This window comes from Biomphalaria glabrata, chromosome 4, assembly GCF_947242115.1.
Source record: "Biomphalaria glabrata chromosome 4, xgBioGlab47.1, whole genome shotgun sequence".
In the NCBI taxonomy this organism is placed as follows: domain Eukaryota; kingdom Metazoa; phylum Mollusca; class Gastropoda; family Planorbidae; genus Biomphalaria; species Biomphalaria glabrata.
Window position 1 is genome coordinate 4955001 of NC_074714.1, and position 27410 is coordinate 4982410.

Consider the following 27410-nt stretch of genomic DNA (forward strand, 5'->3'; position numbering starts at 1 on the left):
GAGTGTGGACGAAATGGGATTGCTAAACGAAATCATGCCTTTGAATGAACGCAATAAATAGAAAAGTGGATATATTTTTTTTTATTTGTGCACAAAATACACAATAATGTCCGTTTTAATGGAATATTTACATTGCAGCCTGTCATTCAGAAGTTGGTTTTGGTAAAACAAATTGGAACATCCAACTAGTTGCAATAGAAATCATGTTGGTTACAATTTGTTCCTAATCAAAATGTCGTCTGCTCTATCGCATTTCCGTTTTCGCAATGACGTGGCCCGCAACAAGAGTGTAGGGAATTTAGGCTCAATTTAGGCTCAAAATTAATTACATACCTGGTTTAAACTTATTGATACACTATAAGCTTTTTTTTTTTTTTTTTTTTTTTTTTTTTTTTTTAAATATTTTTTAACTCTTTCTCTCCTAACCGACGATACCAGCGTTGATTCCACCAGAATGTGGTAAATAATTACGGAGAGAAAGAGTTAATATTATGTTGTTAAGATTCTTTAGGGCACTCGAGGGATTGACTTTTGTTCCCTGCTTCCTGGTCTTTCTTCGCTGGTTTTGAAATGCCACTAATAATATGCACTATGAAATGACCCATAGCGAACTTAAGTTCAAAGAATCGCAAAGCTTTATCTGAACTGACCTGCGCTTTGAGAGAGCAGTTTCTTGATTCCCTTAATTAGGGTTATTATTGATATTATCTTGATAAACGTTGGAGGGTCATATGTCATCCTCGTTTGGTCCCACGTCATCAAACATCAAGGCTGCGAGCCCTAGCATTCGCTCCGCAGACGCGTAGCCTGGGAACAAAAGGTTGCGCGCGTGGGTGGGTTTTGTGTTTTTGTGTGTATGCATGGGAATAGAATTATCGGAAATCGATGTGATCTGTTTTATGGATAAGAGTTTGCATGTGTATGTGTGTGTGTGTGTGTTCGCTTGTTACGGTGTGGGTTATGTCTGGGGCGGGGGAGGGAAGCATGTATGTTTCCAGGAATGGTTACACCAGATATTGTGGTACCTGAATGGCGAGATGGGAGATGTTAATTATTGACCTAGCAGCGTCCATAAGAGAAATAGAAAAGGCGGACAGTTGTGTGTCCGGACGTCTACCATCGTAATCGATAGAACAGAATATAACATGCCTATAGATAGAACAGAATTGATCATGTTGATAGACAAATGGTAATCTGTTCATAAACAGGAAAAAAAACGTGTCTATAGACGAATAGAATCAAACTTATTAATTAACAGAAGAGAATCGAACTCGTCCATAGAAATAAAAGAATCGAACTCGTCCATAGACAGAAAAGAGTCGAACTCGTCCATAGACAAATAAGAATCAAACTTGACCAAAGGCAGAACAGAATCGAACTTGTCTATAGCCACTACTGTATCGATTTTGTCCATAGACAGAATAGAATCTATCATGTTTATGAGCCTAACCAAATTTAATATATTTATTAGCAGAATAAAACTTGTCAATGACCAGAAGAAACTCTTGCATTAAGACATTAAAAGTATTATCAAAGACTATTTCTCTGCACTTATTCTTAAGTAGCTTGCACACACAGTTCCAAGACAATTATCACACATTCCACACAATTTAATATGTCAAACAAATTGCATTCCACATAGCATCTAAAAATAGCAACAAACGTTTTGAAGACCTCTTCTGACTAATGAGATTAGCCAAGCTGCTACACTGTAGTGAAATGTAATTTATCCATTCTATTACCTACTCTTAGTTGCTCATGTACACACACACAGCACAAACACACAACACAAACACACATAAAAATAAACAACACATTCCTCATTCCATATGCTAGAACAAATATGTACAAATGCTCTTTTTTCCCTATCGCTATTAGAGCATGGAATGGGTTGCCTGAGACAGCCAGGAAAACCAGTGACTTGGCAGAATTTAGGTCATTGGTCAATATGCATGACGCGTAGGACGTAATCATCTTCTTTTTTGAAGTAATGTATATATCATATAAGATAAGATAAGATAGACTTACGCACAAACACTCTAGGGCCACATTTTTTCACACACATACTCGAATATAGAGACAAAAATAAATATTTTAAAATAAGATTTCTAATACATGCTAATCAAGACCTAATTTTTGACATTTAATTTGGACTTGATGACATCATTAAGGCTTTAAACATGCCTAATAAGATTTTCGAACCTTTCAGAGCTCAGTACTGCTGCAGACGTGAGACATCACCAGAAATTTTCTCAGTGGACACTGTTAAAGTGACATTGAATTTTGTTTCTCTTTAACGAAACTCGACCCTGGCAGCGCCAGAGAATGAATACTCGTTCATTTCTAACATAATAATAATAATAATAATAATAATAATAATAATAGAAATAATAATACACACTATTTCGCGATAATACCGTTATCTCACAACGTAAAGGAGAAAACCACGAAATATGAAAATGGTTTAGAGAGTATAAAATGAAATAAGCCAACTATGATGTCATCAACATTTGTGGTGACTTGACTGCAGAAATCGTTGTGGCCATGAATATGCTTTTAGAGCGTCTTGCTTATCAGATGCAATGAGATGCCTTTACTGCTTGAATGGCATGACATTAGAACATGTCATTAGAAAATTCCTCAGAGAACACTGTTGTTTCCATTTAACATCTCTGCCCTTGCAGTGCCAGAGATTGGTTATTATAGAAGCTTTGATTTTTTGTGCTTCTATCCTAACCGACTATATTTCTAATGTACTTTCCCATTTTCTCTTGATACGTCGTATTAGAATCGCCGGACCGCCTCACCGCCTCTAATTTTCTGATTCTATTCTTTGCGTTCTATTTCAGTTCGAAATAATTTCACTTCTACTCTTTCCACGGTTCAAGACTCTAGTTTCACAGCGTGTGCCATTAGCACTGACTTTATCTTCACTCTTTGATCTATCTATAGACTCTGGTCACCGTGTGAGCGCAGTGCCCGTAGGTGTAATGGTGTTATTGCGTGAGTACTTTAGTTTGGTGGTTGCCGTATGACATTGGTGCTGCCAAATGTCCTGGTCACGTGGTCTTGATGTAGTCCTCATCGTGATGGCTTTGTTTTCTTTTCGCAAACTATTGCTATGTAGAAGTCTTTATCTGTTACATCTTGGTGAGAGTTTACATCATAATGTCGACTTTAAAACTGTTTCATCTTGGTATCATCATAATGTCGACTTTAAAACTGTTTCATCTTGGTATCATCATAATGTCGACTTTAAAACTGTTTCATCTTGGTATCATCATAATGTCGACTTTAAAATTGTTGCATCTTGGTATCATTATAATGTCGACTTTAAAACTGTTTCATCTTGGTATCATCATAATGTCGACTTTAAAATTGTTGCATCTTGGTATCATCATAATGTCGACTTTAAAACTGTTTCATCTTGGTATCATTATAATGTCGACTTTAAAACTGTTTCATCTTGGTATCATCATAATGTCGACTTTAAAATTGTTGCATCTTGGTATCATCATAATGTCGACTTTAAAACTGTTTCATCTTGGTATCATCATATCGTCGACTTTAAAACTGTTTCATCTTGGTATCATCATAATGTCGACTTTAAAACTGTTTCATCTTGGTATCATCATAATGTCGACTTTAAAACTGTTTCATCTTGGTATCATCATAACGTGGACTTTAAAACTTTTTCATCTTGGTATCATCATAACGTCGACTTTAAAACTGAAACTGTTTAATCTTGGTACCCTCATAATGTCGACTTTAAAACTGTTGCATCTTGGTATCATCATAACGTCGACTTTAAAACTGAAACTGTTTAATCTTGGTACCCTCATAATGTCGACTTTAAAACTTTTTCATCTTGGTAGGAGTTGACATCATAACGTCGACTTTCAAATTGGGTAGTATATATTTTGTTGTTACAGCTGATCAATGACTTACCCTCTCACCGCCCGCCAGTCCCCTTTTCTTTGATAGGTACTTGGTACTTCTTGGAGTCGCGGTGGCTGAGTGGTAAAGCTCTTGGGTTCCGAACCGGGTTCGAATCCTGGTGAAGACTGGGATTTTAATTTGGGGATCTTTAGGCCGCCTCTGAGTCCACCTAGCTCTAATGGGAACATGTTCACAGACGCTTCCTTCCCCAAAAAAACCTTGAAATCTCTCCTTAGAATTATAGAATTTGAATTCGTCCTGTACAGTATTATTTGAGGGGGAACACTGGGGATACATTGGCGTACATTGGGAATACACTGGGCGTACATTGGGCGTACACTGGGAATACATTGGGCGTACATTGGGAATACACTGGGCTTACATTGGGGGTACATTGGGAATACACTGGGCGTACATTGGGAATTCACTGTGCTTACATTGGGGGTACATTGGGAATACACTGGGCGTACATTGGAAATTCACTGGGCTTACATTGGGCGTACATTGGGAATACATTGGGCGTACATTGGGAATACACTGGGCTTACATTGGGGGTACATTGGGAATACACTGGGCTTACATTGGGGGTACATTGGGAATACACTGGGCGTACATTGGGAATTCACTGTGCTTACATTGGGGGTACATTGGGAATACACTGGACGTACATTGGAAATACACTGGACGTACATTGGAAATTCACTGGGCTTACATTGGGCGTACATTGGGAATACATTGGGCGTACATTGGGAATACACTGGGCTTACATTGGGGGTACCTTGGGAATACACTGGGCTTACATTGGGCGTACATTGGGAATACACTGGGCTTACATTGGGGGTACCTTGGGAATACACTGGGCGTAAATTTTGTTATTTTCCATCGGTTTCCGATGCATGTGATACCCAATATTTCTATGTTTTTACATCTGAACATAAGCACACTGACATTTGAATGAAATCTTCACGAGGTGATCATCAGCTTCGGGCAGACGTAATAAAAAAAATAAAAGAAACAACCACAACAACAACAATGAAAAGATCCAGCTTTGGGAAATAAATGTTTCAAATTGCCAATGTCATGTCATGAGCTATAGCTCCGAGGAAGAGCTGAGCTTATCTGTCAGGAATCCTTTGCCCCCCCCCTCTCCCCCATGTGTATGCGGACTGTCAGGGCAGCGGAGATCGCTCGGAGCTAATTGGACAATTAGCGATCTGGTGCAGGTCCTAATCGATACACGCCGCCACAAGAAATAGAAAGGACACTATATAAATAGAGATAGGGACCTAATTTTTTTGTTTTAGTTTAGCACTCACGGAAGCATATTGTATACATTCAATAGTACAGGCAGAGGAGCTCAACCATCTGGAGTGTGTGTTGAAATATAGAAGGACGGAGAAAGGAATGAATCTGCAATTTTTTATTATTTCTATTTCTACCACGACACCCTTATCACGTGGTGTCCTTTCGTTGTTGTAAATGTTTCTAATTATGTTGATGTTAATTTTTCTTGTTGTTAATGTTGTTTCTGTTATTGATGTTAATTGTTGTTGTTGCCAATTTTGTTGTTGTTAATGTTGTTTCTGTTATTGATGTTAATGCTGTTGTTGCCAATTTTGTTGTTGTTAATGTTGTTTCTGTTATTGATGTTAATTCCGTTGTTGCCAATTTTGTTGTTGTTAATGTTGTTTCTGTTATTGATGTTAATTCTGTTGTTGCCAATTTTGTTGTTGGTTGTTGTTAATGTAGTTGTTGTTAATATTGTTGTCTCATGACTGAATTAAGTATGTTCCACTATTTTGTTTGGTCCTGTGACTAGATTAACAGCTTCTGCAGACACTTCGAAAAGTCAGGTTGATGAAGGTATTTTTTTTTTAATTCAACGCGTTGAAAGTCTCACAAAACAAAACTAGGTCAACAGCTTTGTTTTAGTCATTAAAATAGTATTAAGTCTAATGTCATGTATTGGCACGTGATGTGGGGGACTACTTTGGAGGGTATATTTTTTTCTTGTTCCGTTCATGACCTCTTTTATTGACCTTTCGAGCCATCCTTTTAGAAGTATGAAACTTTTTAAAAAAGAAAAATAAATTGCCCCTGACAACATTTTGTAGTGCTGAAACCTGAACCTGTTTCCTCTGTTTACAAAAACATGATTTAGCCTTCCATTTGTGTGTGTGTGATAATACTGGAAAGAGTTAGGGTTACAATTAACAAGTCATACAGCCTAATATCTGGCTTTATTAATATTTGAACGAGACATTGAGTGACAACTAGATCTGGACTCAACAGCTCACTACATCAATGCAATCTTGAGAAGACATCTTCATGAACATTATAAACATTTCTACATCTCGATCGCTCTAAGTATTTGTGCACGTAGGTCATCACAAGGAAATAATGATTTTTTTTTTTGGTTTGTGTTCTTTTTGTATCTAAAGTTGTAGATTTTCTCATTGGGCCACTTTTACTTTGCTGACTGTCGCCAAGTTTTTATTAAAATACTCACCAACCAATAAAGATATTCAAACAAACTAGTATATAAAAGGTACATAACATTGTCAACAACATGTACAAACATATGATAATAATAAAATATTGTTTAACATCCGGAAGATGGATACAGTATTTCACATGTCCACGCGAAACCAGTTGCGCCCTACATATTTTGCCACATATCGTCGTATACTTCTGATTTTCGACAAGGGTTTTTCTTTGGGTCTCAAATGTGTGTCCCGCGACCTTCGTGAAAGCTCTTCAGCTGTTTGTTTCTCAGATGCCATCTGCTGCCACATGTTTCCTCTTTGTCAGTGAGGGCAAAATGGAGCGTGATTATATGTTTATAGCGACTAGGGCCGGGAAAGCGCCGCTATCATCTCGTCCTATTATAAGATCGCCAAAAAAAGGTCACTTTTGGCATGCGGTCACCCACAATAAGGTAAAAGTACCCCACACAGCAACTGAAAAAAACTTACATTTTAGGGGGGCGGGAATCTTTAATAAACAAAACAATTATCTTTAAACATATTTTTGTCTGTATTTGCGAGTGAAATAATCGGACTCGAAGATTAAGAGTTCGTGAAAGAATCGAATTTTGAATATTTAAATCACGACATCGATTACGTGCACCCCATCAGTCCCGTGTATCCTTGTTTGTCTGCCTAAGTGACTGATAAACAGTGACAATGTCAACAGTGAAGCACCATCGTGTCCAGCGTCCAGTGACCGCCATCAGTTTAGCATTCAATGTCTGTTGACTTTCGGTCAGGCAATGACAAGATAGCGTGATGCCGCTTGATGGGGGGTCGATTAGAGAATCCGTAGGGGGTGGGGTGAGTGGAGGAGGTCTTCGTACAAAAAAAAATTTAAACATTTTTTTTTTAGTTTTTAAAACCTTTCCTACCCCCCCCCCCAAAAAAAAAAATTATGATAAAATAAAAGATGTCATCTTCTCTTCATCCGCATCATCATCTGTTTCTTGACTTTCGTATAATTAAATCCCGTCACTCTTTCAAATCCTGGTGAAGATTAGAATTTTTACTTTCGGGATCTTTAGGGCGCCTCTGAGTCCACCCAGGTTTAATGGGTACCTGACATTAGTTGTGGAAAAGTAAAGGCGGTTGGTCGTTGTGCTGGCCACATGACATCCTCGTTAACCGTGGGCCACAAAAAATGTCCTTTACATTATCCTACATTGCAAGGTCTGAAAGAGGAACTTTTATTTTTCTCTTTCCGCTGAGCAGCTGTCCTTAGCAGAATACCAAGAGAGAGGCTGGTCCATCCAGCTTTTTCTTTGGTTGACCATTTCTAACCCTGCTCCCTCCACTGTGCCTTGAAGGACGCCTTTTGGAAGTGTATCATGACCTAACATATGACCAAACCAGCTCAGCTTTTGTCTCTTTACAGCTCTTTACCTTTTAAGCTCGGCGACCCCCTTTTTAAAATCTCACTCTTCGGCGACCCCCAACCACACAGCAATAGAAGAATCGACAAAATCAATCCATATTGTCGATGGTCTTAGGCGACCCCTGGCTAATCGTCAATCGACCCCTAAGGGGGTCGCGACCCACAGGTTGAGAACCCCTGCTTCACAGTATTGAAGAGTTTCTCCTTGTTGCTAGCCAGAGTGTGGACTTATGAAACAACAAACTATTTTTTACTAATATATTCCTTAAGCCTTGAAAGTAAAATACCAGACTCATAGAAATGCGCTATGAACTTATTCAAAAACAGAAGAACCGTGTTCCATACATCCGGTAGATCTAATCAACTAAAGCGTTGGTGCCCGACCTTTTACCAACCTTATATCAACTCACTCTGTCTGTCTGGTAACAATTGTGTACAAGTTATTTCTCCCATTTCCCATCCTCAGATCAGGTAGAAACTTTGCACAATTATTCTTAGTCGGAGACAGTACATGGATTATTTTTCTTAAATACTTAATTAATTAGTATAAATTAATTAATCGTGTTTAAAAAATTGTATATGCAAAAGGGAGATAAATTTTGCAGTATTGAGATAAATGAAAGTAGTTGTGTAGTTCTTTGCCTTAAGTAAGTGTCAGGCATTATTTGAATAAGTGCTTCTTTATTATTATGGATACCTCTTCCGTCTGAGAGTGTTCTTCGTGTATTGATATAAATATCTTGATCCACGCCAAACTTTACTGAGTAATATCACCACAACATATAGACTCAAATAAAATACACAATAGGTAGCAGATGACACTTTTATTGTGATAAATTAATACTCTACAATATATTGGCAACTTCAGCCATCAAGAAATCTCGTAGAATGTTTCACATAAAAGAATAGTGTAATCCAAATGAATTCATCAAATACTAAGCTAATAATACTTTCATCTTAAATGCAAGACACGTCTGTCTTCTACAATATATTTGTAGAAAAAAAAAGTTTATATTGGCGACTAAGGGACTTGTTTTATCACGTGACTGTACCAGGATGGCTGCCTGGTCGTGCGGTTTGCGCGATGGACTGTCGTTCGGATTTATCGACGTTCGAGGGTTCAAACCCTGCCCGCTCCCATCCCCCGTCGTCCTGCGGGAGGTTTGGACTAGGAAGTAAACTATCTTCAACTCTGAAGGAACATCCGAAACATGTAAAACATTTTACAAACATTTTCTTTATGTAACCTTTGACACGAGGTCATGAAAGCTTCAACTTGGCAATTAAGCTCTCCATTGACGTCTTCTAGCTCAAGAAAATAAAATGAAAGAACAAACTGAAAGTAGAGACGCGAGGTTTTTAACAAAAGAAAATTCTCGCTTTGCTAGAGGGACACCATTTGTAGAATCTCTAACTTAAGTTACACTTCAGGAGAGAAAGATTAAAACGAAAAATAGTAATTAGACATTGCAACTAAATATAATACTTGGACACAAAGATAAAGGCACATTTCTTATTCAGAATGATAGGACGAATTCGTACAAGTGCTCCTTCTTACCTAGAGCCATTAGATCAGGGTTTTGCCCTAATCAACAACGAAAACAACTAATTTAGAAGAGTTCAATGATGTAATTAACATGCTTAACTAGAGTGGCTCATGGATAGATGTGGGACGTAGTTATCTGATCTGTTCTAGCATAAGATAAATGAGCTGCGATCAAACGCATGCAGAATCATTTTTTACCAATTAAACTTTAACTCTTTCTCTCTTAACTGACGATACCAACGTTGATTTCACCAGAGTGTGGTAGATAATTACGGAGAGAAAGAGTTAAATCAAACTGCGCGAAAAGGATTACCTCTAAATAAATGTGGTGTACCTCCTTTAGCCCAGTAGTCCAATGTCCATACTATACTTAAAATAAAATTGATTATATTTCTGTTTTAGAATCATCAACTTAATTGATTTTCGAAACAATGATCAATAAAGATCTCGATTTGGATATTTTTCCCTTCCAAGTGGTATAACCTGTTGAAACAATATTTAACTCCCGACATATAAAAATGAGTTTAACTTTTTTTTTTTTCGCTCACAATCTGTATGTATTGATTTACTGTCTGTTTTATTTGTATCTAACATTGAACAATGTAACGTTTATAGTACACAAAATACCTGAGACATTGTCACTGTTCAGAGGGCCCCTGTGTGAACAAGGGACTCAGATCGATTCATTCAAATCGATCATCGCATTGCTTTCATCGATATAATATTATGTCCAGGAATTGTATTCTTTCTACATTAAAATCTACAAACAACAGTTTTTTTATGTTCTTTTTAAAAAAAAATTTTTCTCTTTTACATAACTTAACGATTATTTCTTAGCTTAGGGTTTATCTTATCTTATCTTATAAAATTAAGACGTTATTGTACAACAGAGGATGATTACGTCGTAAGCGTGTCCATTGATCGATGTAGCCATGCATGGCTTCAACTCTGCCAAGTCACTGGTTTGAAACTGAATCTATTAAAGGAATTATGTCTGAAATGTACAAGATTTGATTAAAAAAAAGGTCATTTGTTTGACAGTGATGTTCACATTTATCATTCTTATTGACTGTCTTTATAACTGTAGGGATGTGTCGACTGACCATTATAGCGCACTTGCCCTACGAATTCAGAGGTCTCGAGTTCGAGTCCCGGTGAGAACTGAAATTTTGCATCGTTTTTGTTTTTTTTTTTGGGGAGGGGGGGGGGCGCAAAGTATAGTGGTTACCTGACATACATTGCGGACGTGAGGGTGTTTATGGTGGTCACATGACCCAGACAAAAAAATCTACATCATCTGCACCATAGATAGATTATAGCTATTTACTAAATATATACTGTTTTATCGAACTGTTCTTCATTCAACCAATTTAGGTTACCTAGAAACATTCGTACGTATGCTAATTATTTGTACACATGCCTATTTCCTACAGTTTCTATTATTTCGATAGTCCTCCTTAAATGGCACAGAGGCTTTAATTTTAATTATCGAGCAATCAAGAGACCTAGTTCGTTACTATGTCTGAGTAACATCTCTACCAGGAAAAACGGTTTGGAATCTTGGCTCTAATCTACTCTACCGTTTTAATTAAAATACTATTATTATTATAGCTTTTATATAGCGCTACTTTCATGCTTATAGCATGCTCAAAGCGCTTTTGGTCCAATCTCATTTGTGGACCGGTGGGGGGGGGGAGGGGGTATCTAGGAGTTGGTTTTCCGTGCTGCCTTTAGGCGCTCAGTAAACACAACTCTGCCCGAGTCGGGTGCCGAACCTCAAGCCCCCTTCTAGGTAGCCAAGCCAAGTTCAAGCGCACTTGGCCTCTCGACCACGCTTCCCACTATGCTTAATTCACATATAGGTTGGCTGAGTGGTAAATCTCTTGGTTTCCAAACCGAGGGGGTTCCGGCTTCTAATCTTTGTGAAGACTGATATTTTGACTTTCAGGATCTTCAGGGCGCCTCTTGAGTCCACCCAGCTCCAATGAGTACCTGGTATTAGTTGGGAAAAGTAAAAAGTTTGGTCGTTGTGCTGGCCACATCACACCCTCCTTTAACCGTGTACCACAGAAACAGATGACCTTTACATCAATGTCCTAAAGATCGCAAGGTCTGAAAGGGAACTTTACTTACTTTTGTACTTAGGTAGATCATAATTTTAAAAGACCTTCTTATCAGTCTTGTATGACAGTTCCATGACAATACCGCGAGCACTGTAGCATCCCATAAAACAAAATACATCTTTTCACCTTTGCATTCTTGGCTTCTAATCCATGGGAAAATAGGGGAGATAATTTGTTTTGATAATTGCTTCATCACTTGTAATGAGAGACAGATTATATCAATTAATGAGTTGGAGAACAATGTTATTTGTTGTCTAACGACATCGGACGATAAGCAGATCATTCAATAAAGAAAACAATAAAAAAGTCTGACTCAATAATATTGCGAAGAATGACGTATTTGATTACTCATTCTATTTTTAGATTTCCACTATACTTTTACTTTAGTTTAGCTCAATAAATTATCTGTCACATACATAAGCCAATAACATGTAATGTAAAGCAAAATACAAATATACACATTTACTTTTATCTCGCAAGAAGTTACTCATCCAAAATTACTCCAAAACCTATGTTTCCTTCAGGTGTAGATGTAGGTGTCTCCTTAAACGCCTCAGATGTAGGTGCCTCTTTAAACGCCTCATATGTAGGTGTCTCTTTAAACACCTCATATGTAGGTGTCTCATTAAATGCATCTGATGTAGGTGTCTCTTTAACTGCCTCAGATGTAGGTGTCTCCTTAAACGCCTCAGATGTAGGTGTCTCCTTAAACGCCTCAGATGTAGGTGTCTCCTTAAACGCCTCAGATGTAGGTGTCTCCTTAAACGCCTCAGATGTAGGTGCCTCCTTAAACGCCTCAGATGTAGGTGTCTCCTTAAACGCCTCAGATGTAGGTGCCTCCTTAAACGCCCTAGATGTAGGTGCCTCCTTAAACGCCTCAGATGTAGGTGTCGCCTTAAACGCCTCATATGTAGGTGTCGCCTTAAACGCCTCATATGTAGGTGTCTCCTTAAATGCCTCATATGTAGGTCTCTCTTTAAACGCCTCAGATGTAGGTGCCTCCTCAAACGCCTCAGATGTAGGTGTCTCCTTAAACGCCTCAGATGTAGGTGCCTCCTTAAACGCCTCAGATAAAGGTACCCCTATGTATCAAGTGCTGCTAATGTAAGGATTCTGTTATTCGATCATTCACGTAGATCCAAAGTTGCCAAAGAACTGGCTGCAGGGATCTGACGTCATAGCCATGTCGTCACGCACCTCAGACCCTTACGTCACAGGCACTTGGGTGCACACGAACGAACACCCTATTATCCTCACGTTTCGGTAACCAATGACAACACGTAACAATTAGGGCTCCCCCCAAAAATAACACCGTCGTTCATCTAGTTACTTATCAGTGTTATTTATTTATCCCACTTTTTAAATCTCCATGGCAACGGAAAACGGAAGCTACAAAAAAAAATTCTTAAAAGAGCTGCCACTTCATTTAACCCAGTGGTTCTCAGCCTCTTAAGTTCGGCGACCCCTTTTAACAATCCCCCCACTCTGCCGCGACCCCCACTCACACCCACACATACATACAGACATAGAAGACAGTAACAATCCATATTTTCGATGGTCTTAGGCGACCCCTGGCAAATGGTCAATCGCCCCCCCCCCCCCCAAAGGAGTCGCGACCCACAGGTTGAGAACCCCTGATTTTAACCACTGCTGTGGGTTTGTGTGCGCGTGTGAGCGCGATTGTCGTAGAGAGGGAGAGACGTTTTGGAGGTTTGATAATTGAATAACTGGATTGTAAAAAAAAAAAAGGGGGGGGGAGTAAAAAAGTGACTTCCCCTGGGAGTGATTCTCTTACGTGTCATGATGCGGGTGTCTCAGTAATCTCCCTTTCTATATTTACTCTCTGCCCTGTGAGTGAAGCGATGCGGAACCGAGTCAACAGAGCCACTAAAAACCTGAAACCAATAACTTTCACAGGCTTCCGTATTATCCGGTGACCACAATAAAAAAAAAAAAAAAAGATGCCCGTGATTTTATTGGTGGCTTGAAACAACAGCAAAGTCCCATTACATTTTAACAAACCAAAACAAACAATCAAAAAAAAAACTTTTAATTACTTCCCTTGGAGACACGGTTGTCCCTCTTTTGTTTTGAGTTTACATAAACGCTTTGTTGACACCAATGTGATGCGTATCCCTAGAAGCGGATTCTAGTTTGTCACTTCAATGCAGTGATGCCCACACTACAGCCTGAGGGCCACAAATGGCGTTAGGCGGTCTTGGATGCCCCTTCCCACATTGTGGAGTTTTAAGTTTCCCTTGACGATTGTATTGCGGTTTTCACAAAAGTCTTATCACAGAGGCTTATCACCAAAGACATTTACAAAGACATCACCAAAGGCTTATGAACAAAGACTTATCAACAAAGACATCAACAAAGGCTTATCACCAAAGACATTTACAAAGACATCACCAAAGGCTTATGAACAAAGACTTATCAACAAAGACATCAACAAAGGCTTATCACCAAAGACATTTACAAAGACATCACCAAAGGCTTATAAACAAAGACTTATCAACAAAGACATCAACAAAGGCTTATCACCAAAGACATTTACAAAGACATCACCAAAGGCTTATGAACAAAGACTTATCAAAAAAGACATCAACAAAGGCTTATCCCCAAAGACATTTACAAAGACATCACCAAAAGCTTATGAACAAAGACTTATCAACAAAGACATCACCAAAAGGCTTATGAACAAAGACTTATCAACAAAGACATCACCAAAGGCTTATCACCAAAGGCTTATCACCGAAAGCTTATCACCAAGAACTTAACTCTTCCCCTTTCATTAAGCCAGAAGTATTCACCCTTTAGAGTTATCGCTAAATCGCTAAAGTTTTGACTCTTGTTAGACCTGCCAGACAACATTACCTCAGATACACTGGAGATTAGCGATTCTGTCGTCAGGCATTGATTTAGCCGCTATCCGAGTGTTGCCATAATTACAGCGCGTGAGAATAAAGGCTACAATGAGGCTTCTTGGGTCTGGAGGTAACATATAGTTAAATCAGATCTCTTTACGCTGAGGCAGAGAGATGCACAACTAGATGGATGCCGTAATTATGTCCTCTTTTAAAGGAAAGATTGATTTAGAAGATGTATAAGAAAAGAGCAAATGACACCAATGATCAATTTTGATGCTTAGTGGCAGATCTTCTTCGGTGTTATCTTTATCATGTTGAAGGATTCAGATAACCAGTTTTATATCTGAGATAACCAGTTTTATATCTGAGAAAACCAGTTTATATCTGAGAAAACCTGTTTTATATCTGAGAAGACCAGTTGTATATCTGAGATGACCGGTATATATGTAGCAATTATATATAAAACACTGAACTATGACGCTCAAATACAAAAACAACATACTCTGAAAGACACAAAGATAAAGGCACATTCCTCATCCCATATGCTAGGACAAATTTGTACAAATACTCCTTCTTCCCTAGTGCTATTAGACCATGGAATGGATTGCCTGAGCTAGCCAGAAAAACCAGTGACTAGGCAGAATTTATGTCATTGGTTAATATGCATGACTGAATGCATGACGCGTATGAAGTAATCATCTTCTTTTTTTAAGTAACCTCTGTATTATATAAGATAAGATAAGATATCAGAAATTGTCCGTTTCATATCAAAGATAACCCTGAGATAACCAGTGTCATATCTGAGATAACATATAGAAAGATATAATTTAGAGATTAGACAACTCTCCATCAGTTTACCTACTAGACCTGTTCGGGTTTCTCGATAATGTATGCAGCTATGAAGGACGTGATTATAATTCTTTAGAAACAGTCCACTAGGGCATTGTTTTGTTAGTTCCCATTTTCAGCTTTATCGTCTTACTTTTGTGTCCGACCAACGATTATTTGAAAGAATTATAACTGGATTTGGCTTAATCTTATTCTTAATCATTGAACATTTCGATATTTGTGTACATGAAATATTCCAACTAACAATTGGAGTCTATTTAGTTATTTGTCATCATTCGATATTTGTGTCAATGAAGTCGCCAACTTAACAAATGGACTTAACTTAGTTCTTTGTCAACACTCTGGCTGGCTAAAAGGGAGGAACTCCTGAATGCTGTGAAGAGACGAAAGCTGAGCTGGTTTGGTCATAATGTAAGACATGACTCACTGTCAAAAGTCATTCTTCAAGGTACAGTGGATGAACCACAAAGAAAGGGTCGTCCACAGAAAAGCTGGCTGAATAACATAATAGAATGGACCGGCATCTCTCTTGATATCCAGCTAAGAACAGCTGCTGACCGGGAAATGTGGAGGGAATTGGTTTGGGCGAACTGTCACAGCAGCCTTACGATGAAAGTGAAGGGACAGATGACGATGATGTCAAGGCTCAAAATTAGTGGTGAAGTGACATTTTTTACTCTGACTAATAAAAAACAGTAAGAAAAAAAATGCAAGCTCCTCACCACCATAGTTATTCGCAAAAAAAAAAAAAAAAAGAATAGTGAAATTTTGTTCCTAATAGAAAACCTATTTTATACATCCCAATGCGAGTGCGAGTTAACAAATACAAACACATAATGTGTAGCATTAGATGTCTGGTACCAACATCATAACACTCTTGATATATTGCATAAGTTGTCTTGTAACGACTTCACAGCACTCACAAGTTGACGGTGGTTGACTTGTAGCACCAAACTGCTGGTCGACAACTAAACCGCTGTAGAGGTATTATATTTTAACTAATAAAACTTGAAATAATTAGAATAAGTTCTTTGTTAATAAACTAAATATACATTTTATTACACTATAGACTAAATCAACTTGAGATCAAATGTATTAAATGTAGAAAACTTTACTAATAATATTAAACCGTATTTTGAACAAAATCCCACAATAAAAACACGTCTTTTCACTCTGGAAATCCTTGATTCGTCTGGCGTACTTAACGCAGCTTACGACAGCTCCGCTTATATTGCATCATTCTAGAAGACTAACATTTAAATTAATGCTGTCTCTCTCTCTACAACAAACAACAAATGCTCCATTTCTCTACAACAGGGGTTCTCAACCTGTGGGTCGCGACCCCATTGGGGGTCGATTGACGATTAGCCAGGGGTCGCCTAAGACCATTGAAAATATGGATTGTTATTGTCTACTCTTCTATTGCTGTATGTGTGTGTTTGGAGTGGGGGTCGAGGCAGAGTGGGGGAATGTAAAAAGGGGTCGCCGAGCATAAAAGGTTGAGAACCGCTGCTCTACAACCTAGTAAACACATCCCACACACACATACACACTCTTATCACCCATCAAGATACAGATTTTCCTCTCTTAAAATAAAAAATAAGTTATTATTTCAATCGGAAACGGACGAAAAATGTCATCACTGAATTTGAAGATAACTTATACTAACTATTAAATGTCATCATTGAATTTGAAGATAACTTTCATAGTTTTTAAAAGTCGGGAATTTATACCAACTATTGCTTACATTCGCTCACATACACATACATACCAATAAACATACTTATACACACACATGCATGCACATCTATTTACTAATATACACACATACACACGCAGACACACCTACATGCTAATATAAATACTGGTGCATACTTATATAATGGTATGTGTTAAACACAGTTTGATCCTACTAATCAGAAGGACTAGCCACCACCGATCCGCGCATAGGAACAGCGCGCGTGAGTTGCAAAGCACTGCCGTTCACTCACGCCGAAGAACGCGCCAAGTTTCTCCGTCTGTTGTATTTGTGGATTTCCAGGTCGCGACTCTCCGCCGTGCCACACCGCTTTCCCTCGACGTCAAGCCCTGAGCGTAAACTGCAAGGTGAAAATGTACTGTTATAATTAACTCCCTTTCTGGCTTCAACCAGGAGTGCTAAGGAAACAGCCGAAACTTAAGAAACATGATGTCACGTGGTTTTGAAGTTACATTTGAAAATGTGAGCAGCGATTTCTTATGGGTAAACAGTTGAAACAGTTAAAATATTTTGGCTTGCGGATGAAGATAAATTCCTAATTCAGAGTTCTTGTTATTTTTTTGTAACATTTTCGATGGAAAAGAACTGGATTTATTTCAAACACATTGCGTCTCACTAAGTAATGCTAAGCATCGTCTTTAGTTGGATGCATTAACTCTACTTGTGGTTCACTATTAATGGTAAGTCAGCTGCATTTATACATATAAATACATGATGTTTGTACTAATTAGTGTTTGTTGTCAGGGGCGGACTGGCTATGTGGGCTTTTTGGTAAACGCCCGTTGAGACGGCACCCAGAGGGGTTTGAAGACTACGTCGAAAGGATCGTATGGTCCGTTTAGCAAAAAAGATGTTATACTATTTTCTTACATTAGAGGTTTATTGAACGTGACGGCTGGCCTTAATATTAATAGTATTAATAAAAAAATTATAACAATAATAATCATAACACTAATAAGGCTTGTCTTCGAGTCCGAAGATTAATGAGGAGTGTAGTATTTCCGTAAATATGCAGACCCGGCTGTGACCTACATATTTAGCCCTCGCATTAACTTTTATGACAAAGCTTCCAGAGACTGTGCAATCACTAGCCCGAACACAGTTATACCGTAAATATTTAACAGCCTTTATCCGTGTACTGTGCTTGTAACGAGATTGAAACCCTCGTACATAGAATCTATTAAATGATTAACTTACAACATAATGCCTCTTATTTGATAAAAGGCCATTTTCATGCATGCCGAAAAAAACTATAAATAGCTATCTTTTTGGTGTATCCGGCGTACAGGAAGGAAGGGCTGATAACCTATGTGTGTTTGTTTTCAATGTATATGATAATTTTTCTAAACTTTTTAGGACTACAGAATTACTTTTTGTATATAAGCACTTCCGTTTTTAGCATAAGAAAACTTTCAATACAGAGGAAGCATTAGACTTTCACTCGACTTAAACAAATTAAAAAACAAAAAAACAAAAACAAAAAAAACAACTAACTAGCGGTAATAAAGATTAGATACGGATATCAAAGTCCACGCATTTAGATATTCTTACAATTATTACTGAAATCTCTTTTTATATAGTTGGCATTAGTAAAGTTCTATTTAGTGTCCTTGACATCGTTCAGCTGAACTTGCGAATCTCCAATTGACTTGACATCAGTGTGAACATAGTCGGATCCTAATAAAAAAAATTCAAACTAAGGTTGGGGCCAATACATAGTGAGATTCAGTATAGTCTACCGGCATTCAAATAAAAGTTACATGAACCCGCGCAAACAGGAGTTCAGCTCTTGATCTACCATACAACTTTCCATATTGTGTGAGGACATCTTACGAAAGCATACTCATCAATAACATTTCACACGAGGGCAGGGTAGTATAGTAATATTAGGACAAGTTTTAACACCCTGCCCCTACCCTGTTTGTTTGTGTTTATAGCAGAAACTAAGAAAACAAAGCTTTTGATTATTGCTTTTGTATATGGCCTCGTTTATGCTCATACTGCACATCCAGTACGCTGTAGACCATTCTCTTTAGTGGTAGGGGGAAATCTGAGAAAAGGTTTTTATGCTTTTGTTTAGGAGCTACGCGGGTCGTGCTGGCTGAGTTGTAAAGCGCTTGGTTTCCGAACCCGGGGGGTTCCCTAATTCGAATACTGGCGAAGACTGGGATTTTTTTATTTCGCTATTTTTAGGTCGCCTCTGAGACTGTTGGACCGTTGGGGGACCATGCAAGATTTGTCGACCGTCTTTCTCCATTCATCTCTGTCTTTTGCCTTTGATAGAACGTCTTTCAGTGGCAGGCCTGTCCATTCTTTCATATTGCATTCCCATCGCTTTCTCTGTATGCCTCTTCTTCTTTTTCCTGGTACTATTCCGTGTAGGAAGGTCTTTGCAATCCCCGAAGACCTTGTAATATGGTCAAAGAGTTTTAGTTTGCGTTTTATTTTTTACAAAAGCTAGTAGGTCATCGTGGGGTCCAGTCTCTGTAGTAACCCTGTCTCCAATCTTTTTGTTTGTGAATTGGTCTGAGTCCACCCAGCTGTAATGGGCACCTGACATTAGTTAGAGAATAGTAAAGGCGGTTGGTCGTTGTGCTGGCCACATGGCACCCTCGTTAACAGTGGGCCACGGAAGAAGATGACCTTTGCATCATATTCCCTATAGATCGGTCTGCAAGTTGAAAAAGAACACTTAGTATGAGAGTTTTAAGGATCTAAAATATCATTATACCGGATTTCTTTTATATTTTTTTAATTTTTGAGATTTAAATGGGAAGGACAGACCACACAAAACTAATAGCGGTTATTTCCCTTTCGGGCGCGCTAAAAATGAGCTACTAACGGAACTGCTTAGAAAGTTTTATTGTACAGTGTTAGAAAGTGCAAAAAAATTTATATATCGGAAGTTTTTTTTTAGAAAAGCAAATTATAGACTTTTTTTTGTACACCGGATTTTTTTTTTCGATTAAAATCTCTAACATGCTATGATTCTTGGCGTGCTTTATGGTACAAATAAATATACTTCAACGCCCTCAATAACGCAAACGGAAAGGAGGGGGCTTAGGTCATGTGCATAGCTCCAGGCACTAGTCTAATCAGGACTGCACTTTGGTTCAGACTTCCTGTAATTACAGCACAGGAAAGCCTCCTTGTACCAGACCCTATGTCTCTTTCAAACATCCGTCTCTCTCTCTCTCTCTCTTTATTTTGTTTTAAATCTCAGAGCAGTAATTTAGGTCTAGGTCTTTCGGTGGCTGTTTGATTTCTGAGACCTCGTAAAGGTATTTCTGGGCCTTCTAAATTAGACCGGCTTCATTAGGTAGAATCGATGCAGCACAAGTAGTGATGACGCCATCGCTCGCAACCCCTTGGGGACAGAATATTTCTAGTGGGCCCGATCACTTATGAGGTAGAGTGATGGCGGTGTCGAATAGACTGACATGGTGGTTTAAAACTTGTCACACATCTGTGTGTGTTGAAATGTGTGTGTGTGTGTGTGATATATATCAACCTAGAACTGTAAGTTTTTCTGGACTGTTGATTTTCTTCGTTTGATCAAATTTTAATATAACAACCAATCTGTGGATGGATTTCAGCTATTTAAGCAAGAGGTTTATATTTGCATACTTGCATAAAATAGAAATACATAATTTAGTGTGAACAAACTACATAGACTCAAACATAGACTCAAACATAGACTCGAACATAGACTCAAACATAGACTCGACTCAAACATAGACTCAAACATAGACTCAAACATAGACTCGAACATAGACTCAAACATAGACTCGACTCAAACATAGACTCAAACATAGACTCGACTCAAACATAGACTCAAACATAGACTCAAACATAGACTCAAACATAGACTCAAACTTAGACTCAAACATAGACTCGAACCCATGAACATGACGGACAGACCACACAAAACTAATAGCAGGGGTCGCAAAAAACAGAGATAAGATACGATACGCCTACAGCGGCTTAGTTGATACGCCTACAGCGGTTTAGTTGATACGCCTACAGCGGTTTAGTTGATACGCCTACAGCGGTTTAGTTGATACGCCTACAGCGGTTTAGTTGATACGCCTACAGCGGTTTAGTTACTCGTCTGGTGCTACAAGCAAACGGCCTTCCACAGCATGCATTCTTCACCTCACCTGACCTACCACTTAGTCTCTTGAATCGTTGGGGCATCACACACGATCAGCTGACCGTCTTTCTCCATTCCTGTCTTTTGCCTCATTGTCATGGCCGTTTGCTCTTTTATGTTGTGATCCTATCCCTTTTTCTGTCTGCCACTTCTTCTTCCTGGTACTGTTCCAAGAAGGAAGGTCATTACATATTTTATAGACATAATCTTTTAGTCTGCGCTTTTCGACAGTAGTTAACAGGTCATCGTGGGGCCAAATAGCCGTTGTGATCCTTTTTCTAATCTCTTGATTCTGGATATTTCAGCAAGTGTTAAAGGGAGAGAACAATAACTAGATCTTTAAGTGGTGGAATCAGACAGTCCTGTGGTTTACCACCCGGGTGAAGTGTTAAAGGGAGAGAACAATAACTAGATCTTTAAGTGGTGGAATCAGACAGTCCTGTGGTTTACCGCCCGGGTGAAGTGTTAAAGGGAGAGAACAATAACTAGATCTTTAAGTGGTGGAATCAGACAGTCCTGTGGTTTACCACCCGGGTGAAGTGTTAAAGGGAGAGAACAATAACTAGATCTTTAAGTGCTGCAATCAGACAGTCCTGTGGTTTACCACCCGGGTGAAGTGTTAAAGGGAGAGAACAATAACTAGATCTTTAAGTGGTGCAATCAGACAGTCCTGTGGTTTACCACCCGGGTGAAGAACGACTTCCTAATTACAATATAAACATCTTTTTTTAGTCTTTAAGAAAAGAAAATGTTAAAGTGATTGATAAGAGGAGACAACCAAAAGTATTTGTCTTCTCACCGCTCTCAAGTTAGCGCCCCTGCACAACAACAAAAAATAAAAATAAAGTAGTGGGGCATATGGTTCATGGTCGTTGCTCGTTAAAGTATCTCCCTGTGGCGAAGGTAGACATTTTTTTGTTTTAATTAAATTCCACCAACAAAGGGGAAAAAAACAACAACAGAACTCAGACTTCTCTATCCACAAACGATATTGTTAAACCGATAGGGATGATTGTTTTTCTTTAAAAAATCGAATGTGCACTATGCAGCATGTGCACTGGCAACAAGGGTCTCCTACAAAGTTTGCGTTTTGTACATAACCTTGACGTAATGTACCTTGCCTCGAAAGTCAGTCGATAATAGAACACCTTGATCATGTAGAAGCCATGTGTTTTCCTTGGGATGTCCCACGTTCTGGGAACACTTAGAAAGAAAAAAAGGTTTCCGAATTGTGTATGCACATTTCGTCTTCTATTTAGTTTCCATTATAGTTTACTTTTTAGTTTAAAATTACATTGGCATGAGGGAAAGATTCGGTGCATGGGGGGATTCAGTGAGTGATTCGATTAGTGAATGATACGATATGTGACTGATTCAGTGAGTAAGTGATTTAGTGACTATAAACATAACTAGTCAGTAAAGTAAAATTCCTTGTCAGACCTTGTGGTCTATAGAGCAGATGATGTAAAGGTCATCTGTTTCTGTGGCCTACGGTGGCCTGTCCAACCACCAACCGCCGTTACTTTTCCCCAACTAATGTCAGGTACCCATTATAGCTGAGTGGACTCAGGGGCGCACGAAGATCCTGAAATTAAAAATTCAGTCTTCACCAGGATTCGAACCTCGGGCCAAGCCAACGCGCCTCCCAAACATAACTAGTGAATATGTTAAATATAGTAAGTCGTACCGTAGTAGTTGTCTTGGCTTATAATAATAATAATAATAATAATAATGTTAAAGGGACTACGATGAATTTTGTTTCTCTTTAGCGAAACTCGACCCTGGCAGCGCCAGAGAATGACTACTCGTTCATTTCTAACATAATAATAATAATAATAATCTTTATTATCCGTAAGGAAATTTGTCTTACAATTTGTGCATTACATCAAACAAAAAACATTATAACTATAAGAAACCAAAGTGTACATTCACACCAGACTCACTCATAATTTACATGTGACAAAGTTTATACCAGATTGTTCTTATTTAATGATTTGATTGCCAGGGGAACAAAAGAGTGTTTGTGTCTGTTTGTCTTTGCTATCGGTGTCTTGTATCTCTTTTGTGATGGTAAAATCACAAAATCCTGACACAAAGGGTGATTCTTTATTTCGAGGATCTTGTTAGCTTTTTTAGAGATGTTTGTCTCAAACAACTGCCCAAATGGGGTTTGTTTTTTGCCAATGATTTTGCCAGCAGCATTTAGGATTCTAGTAAGTTTATTTTTATTTTTAATGCTCAGATTGCCATACCAGGCAGTGATATTGAAACTTAAAATATTGCAGATGTGAGCGTGATAAAACATAGCCAAGGCCTTTTCGCTAACATTAAACGAAGACAGTTTTCTTAGTAGTCGTAATCTTTGCTGCCCTTTTTTGCTGATATAATCAGTATTCGCAGTAAAATTTAGTTTATTGTTTAGGATAGTACCAAGGTATTTAAAGGTTTGCACTATTTCAATAGTCTCTACAGCTACAGAAACAATATCATTTTCCTTCTTGTCCCTACGAAAATCGATTATCATTTCTTTGGTTTTTTTTACATTTAATAATAAAAAATTATCTTTACAGTATTCTTCCATGTGTTCTAATTCTTTGAAATACTCATTTACGTCTGAGCTCTCTGAGAGCAGGGCAAGAAGAGCCGCATCATCAGCGAATTTTGTGAAGGAGCAACAAGAACTATCGGATTGAAAATCATTGGTGTACAAAATGAACCACAATGGCGATGTCACAGCCCCCTGGGGCGCCCCTGTGTTAACTATGCGTTCATTAGATATAACATTGTTTACCCTAACCCTCTGAGCTCTCTGGGTCAAAAATTCATTAGCCCATAGTATTATGTATGGACTAATCTGCAACGCTTTCATCTTTTCAATGAGTAAATGAAGTTGTATAGTGTTAAAAGCTGATGAGAAATCAATAAAGAACAATCTTACATAAGTGTTCGGTAAGTCCAGATGTTTGTAGACACAGTTTAAAATATTTAGGATGGCATCGTCTACACCTTTACCCTTTTGGTAAGCAAATTGTAAAGGGTCTAACTTATTACAAAGATCATTCAGAAGAAACATTTTAACCAATTTTTCTAAACATTTAGACACAATGGAAGTAAGTGAAACAGGTCTATAGTCATTCATTTCCTTATGTTTGGAAACCTTTGGCACAGGTACAATTATAGATGACTTCCACACAGGTGGTATCTCATGGTTTAGTAATGAAGTAGAAAAAATATCTTGGAAAGGTTCAGCTAGTTGTTCAGCACATTCTTTTAAGATTCGCCATTTTATTCCATCAGGCCCACCAGCTTTCATTGGTAGACTGCACTGACTGGAGTTTGTTCAAAGAGACCACTTCAAATCTGGTAGAATGGGTCGACGCAGTGACAAATTACATCAAATTCTGTGAAAACATGTGTGTCAGCACAAAGAGCATCAAGATATACCCCAACAATAAACCATGGGTCACTGCAACAATAAAACGGGAAATAATAAAAGATGGACAGATAAGGAAAATGGCTCAACGAAATCTCAACGTCGTTCTTGAGGAAGGGAGGAGAAACTACCGCACCAAGCTGGAAGACTCAATTAATACAAGTGACATGAGACAGGCGTGGGGCATCATGAACAAAATGGCAGGAGCACAAGTCAAAATTAAAAATAATCTTGCTACAAGAGACGAAAAAACATTGGCCAACGAGTTAAATGATTTCTATTGTCGCTTCGACACGAAAGATTTTAATTATATAAGACTCAAAGCCCTTGAGGATGTCACTGTTAACAACTGCTTAGAATTAGCGATTACTAAAGAGCAAGTTTGTAACATTTTCAAAAACGTCAACCCAATTTAAAAAAAAACACATTATAACTGGATTACCTTCCGCCTGGTCAGAGTATTTTTAAAGTGATAATTGGCTCGCACAGGCCAATACCACTGTTTACACTCCATGCAGTCCACAGTGGTGTGACAGTAGCACAGAAGTCTGAGACGGCCGTGAACAACAGATGGTCGTAGGTTTTATACCAGAGTTTCCGTCTCCTAGACTGGCTGCCAACCAAGGCAATAGAGCCCAGTCTGACCAGGGGCCGAATTGCAGTTTTAGTTAAATTTCATTGACATAATTTTATTAGCGATAATTATAACTGACGTTTATTATAACTAGATTTAGGTCGAGACTCCTAAAACCTGACGTAAAAGACAAATGGCAAATATTGCGCCACTATGTGTGAATACATTTCCAGGGGGATCCACAACGACAATCTGTATTGCAACTATTTAAAAGTCGATTGACCTAACGGGTTGCCGATACTGACAGCTGCAAGTTACAATTACGTGGTATGAATTTTGCGCCGCAGTCTTTAAGGAGAACCAAAACAAGACAGAGACAAAACAATTAAAGTTTCCGGCGGCCATTTTTTATTAGAGTAATACAATACTTAGAGATATCAAAGTAACTTTATTTTCTCTCTTATGCCCCTCTTTCCGTCTGCTTACTTAGACTTAGACTTAGGCCCTTCCTCGCCACTGTCACTGGCAAGGTCTGAAGCCTCTCCCCACCTGGTGTTCACTGCTTTGAGGTCCTCCATGAAAGTGTGACGCCAAGTTATACGAGGACGTCCCTGTTTGCGCTTTCCTCGTATTGGCCTCCATGTCATCGCAACTCTTGGTATGCGTGGTTCATTTTGCCGGAGAACATGTCCCGCAAACTTCATACGACGCTCTGTCACAACTTCATGAAGCGGCCGACTCCCAGTTCGGCTTAGGAATTCCTTGTTTGAGACCCGATCTCTTTCCGCCTGCATTAGCTCCGAATTGTCAAAATAAATAAATAACTACAAGATCAGTAAAAAGCCAAGCTGTTTGCTATTCTTTCTAAAAAAAAAAAGTTGCGTAGACAAGCATGCTAATAATACATAAATAATGTCTCTCAATCCAAAGCAAAACATAATGAATGATTTAATTCAACAGTTAAAGCAACAAGGGATTACCTCCCTGCCTCTAATTCTCGTGCCACGGCTAAAAGGTCAGATTTGGGTACCCCACAGGTCATCGTGGGTCCAAGTCAGCTTTGTGACATTTCGTGTTAGTCTTGATTGTTAAGTGATGCCAGTGGGGGGTGGGGAGTTGGGGGTAGTATTGCAACGGGTCTAGAGAGGTAGATTAGATTAATTGCAGTTGACCTACTTTCCAAACAGTCTGCAAAAGGGAAAATCTGACACGCCAAATTGTTTGGTTTCAACACACACATACAACACGTTCACAAAAAGCAGAACAGTTCTCAGAGAGTCTCTGTTAATCTCTATAGGCATAAGGAGGGCCTCCACGTGGGGATTGGGCCTCCGACCTCGCATAGGAGGAGGAACCTCTGTCGGGGCTTGGAGGACCGTGCAACATGACAAGCCGGGTGTGATTACATGTTGACCTAGTCGTCGGGGGACTCCAGACAGAGGGGTTGGTGAAGAGCCAATTCCTCGTCCTGGCCACGGGATAAAAACCTTTCCCGGGTCACATGGTTCATAAAAGGGATGCGGTCATCTCGAACCAAAAAGTACATCTGATTCAGAGAGTCTCTGGACCACCAGATACATGTCGGTTAGCGGAGTCTAGGTTACGTGACCAGCTGAGAACGACCGTCTTAGTAAGACTAGGTTACCTGCGCTCTCACCTGTCCTTTTCAACATCTACCTGGAAAGAATCATGATTGACAAGCCGGAATAACAGATGGAACCAATTAGTATCAGTGAGAGTGTTGAACAAATCTACGTCCCGTTGAAAACATGGACAACGTTTAAAGAGATGAAAGTGAAATGAAAGAATCGAGTTGGACTGCACATCGTTTTATGTTTCCTTTGGAGGCCAAGGGTTAAATACAATAATGTCTTAACTTATTTTTCCTAAAATTAAAGCGACACTTTTCCAGGTTAAAGGACCAGGGCAGGATTTGCGATATTGCAGGACTGTGAACCCACCTAGGTCTACGCCCTTTAAAAAAAAAAGCGGGAGGAGGGTGCACAGTAAAAAAAAAAGAAAATTTGTTACAAAGTATGTATACTAAATGTTTAGAAAAGAAGTGAAATAAGATTAAATGTACGCGTGTTTCTTTCCAGAAATATGAAATATTTTCAGACTTAATATCATTACAAAAGACATTTATATCGAAGTTTGAAGAGGGTAGGGACCTCTAAAACAATTTAACCGAGGGCATCCACTTACTGAAATCCGGCACTGAAAGGACATACTCTCGAACAGATTTTCACATTTTCAAA

At 38.7% G+C, this 27410-nt stretch overlaps 1 protein-coding gene across 3 annotated transcripts in view; it reads left to right on the forward strand.

Moving 5' to 3' along the window:
- The window catches only part of LOC106075197 (neuromedin-U receptor 2-like), a 181631-nt gene that overhangs the window by 118367 nt on the left and 35854 nt on the right, over positions 1-27410 (forward strand). The window contains exon 1 of one of the 3 annotated variants that reach the window (XM_056025714.1): positions 17129-17672. The exons of the other annotated variants lie outside the window; for them this stretch is intronic. Coding sequence (XP_055881689.1) covers positions 17670-17672 — 3 coding nt within the window. The 5' untranslated portion in view covers positions 17129-17669. Of the gene's footprint in view, positions 1-17128; positions 17673-27410 lie in introns of those variants that run through there. 3 annotated transcript variants of the gene reach the window in all.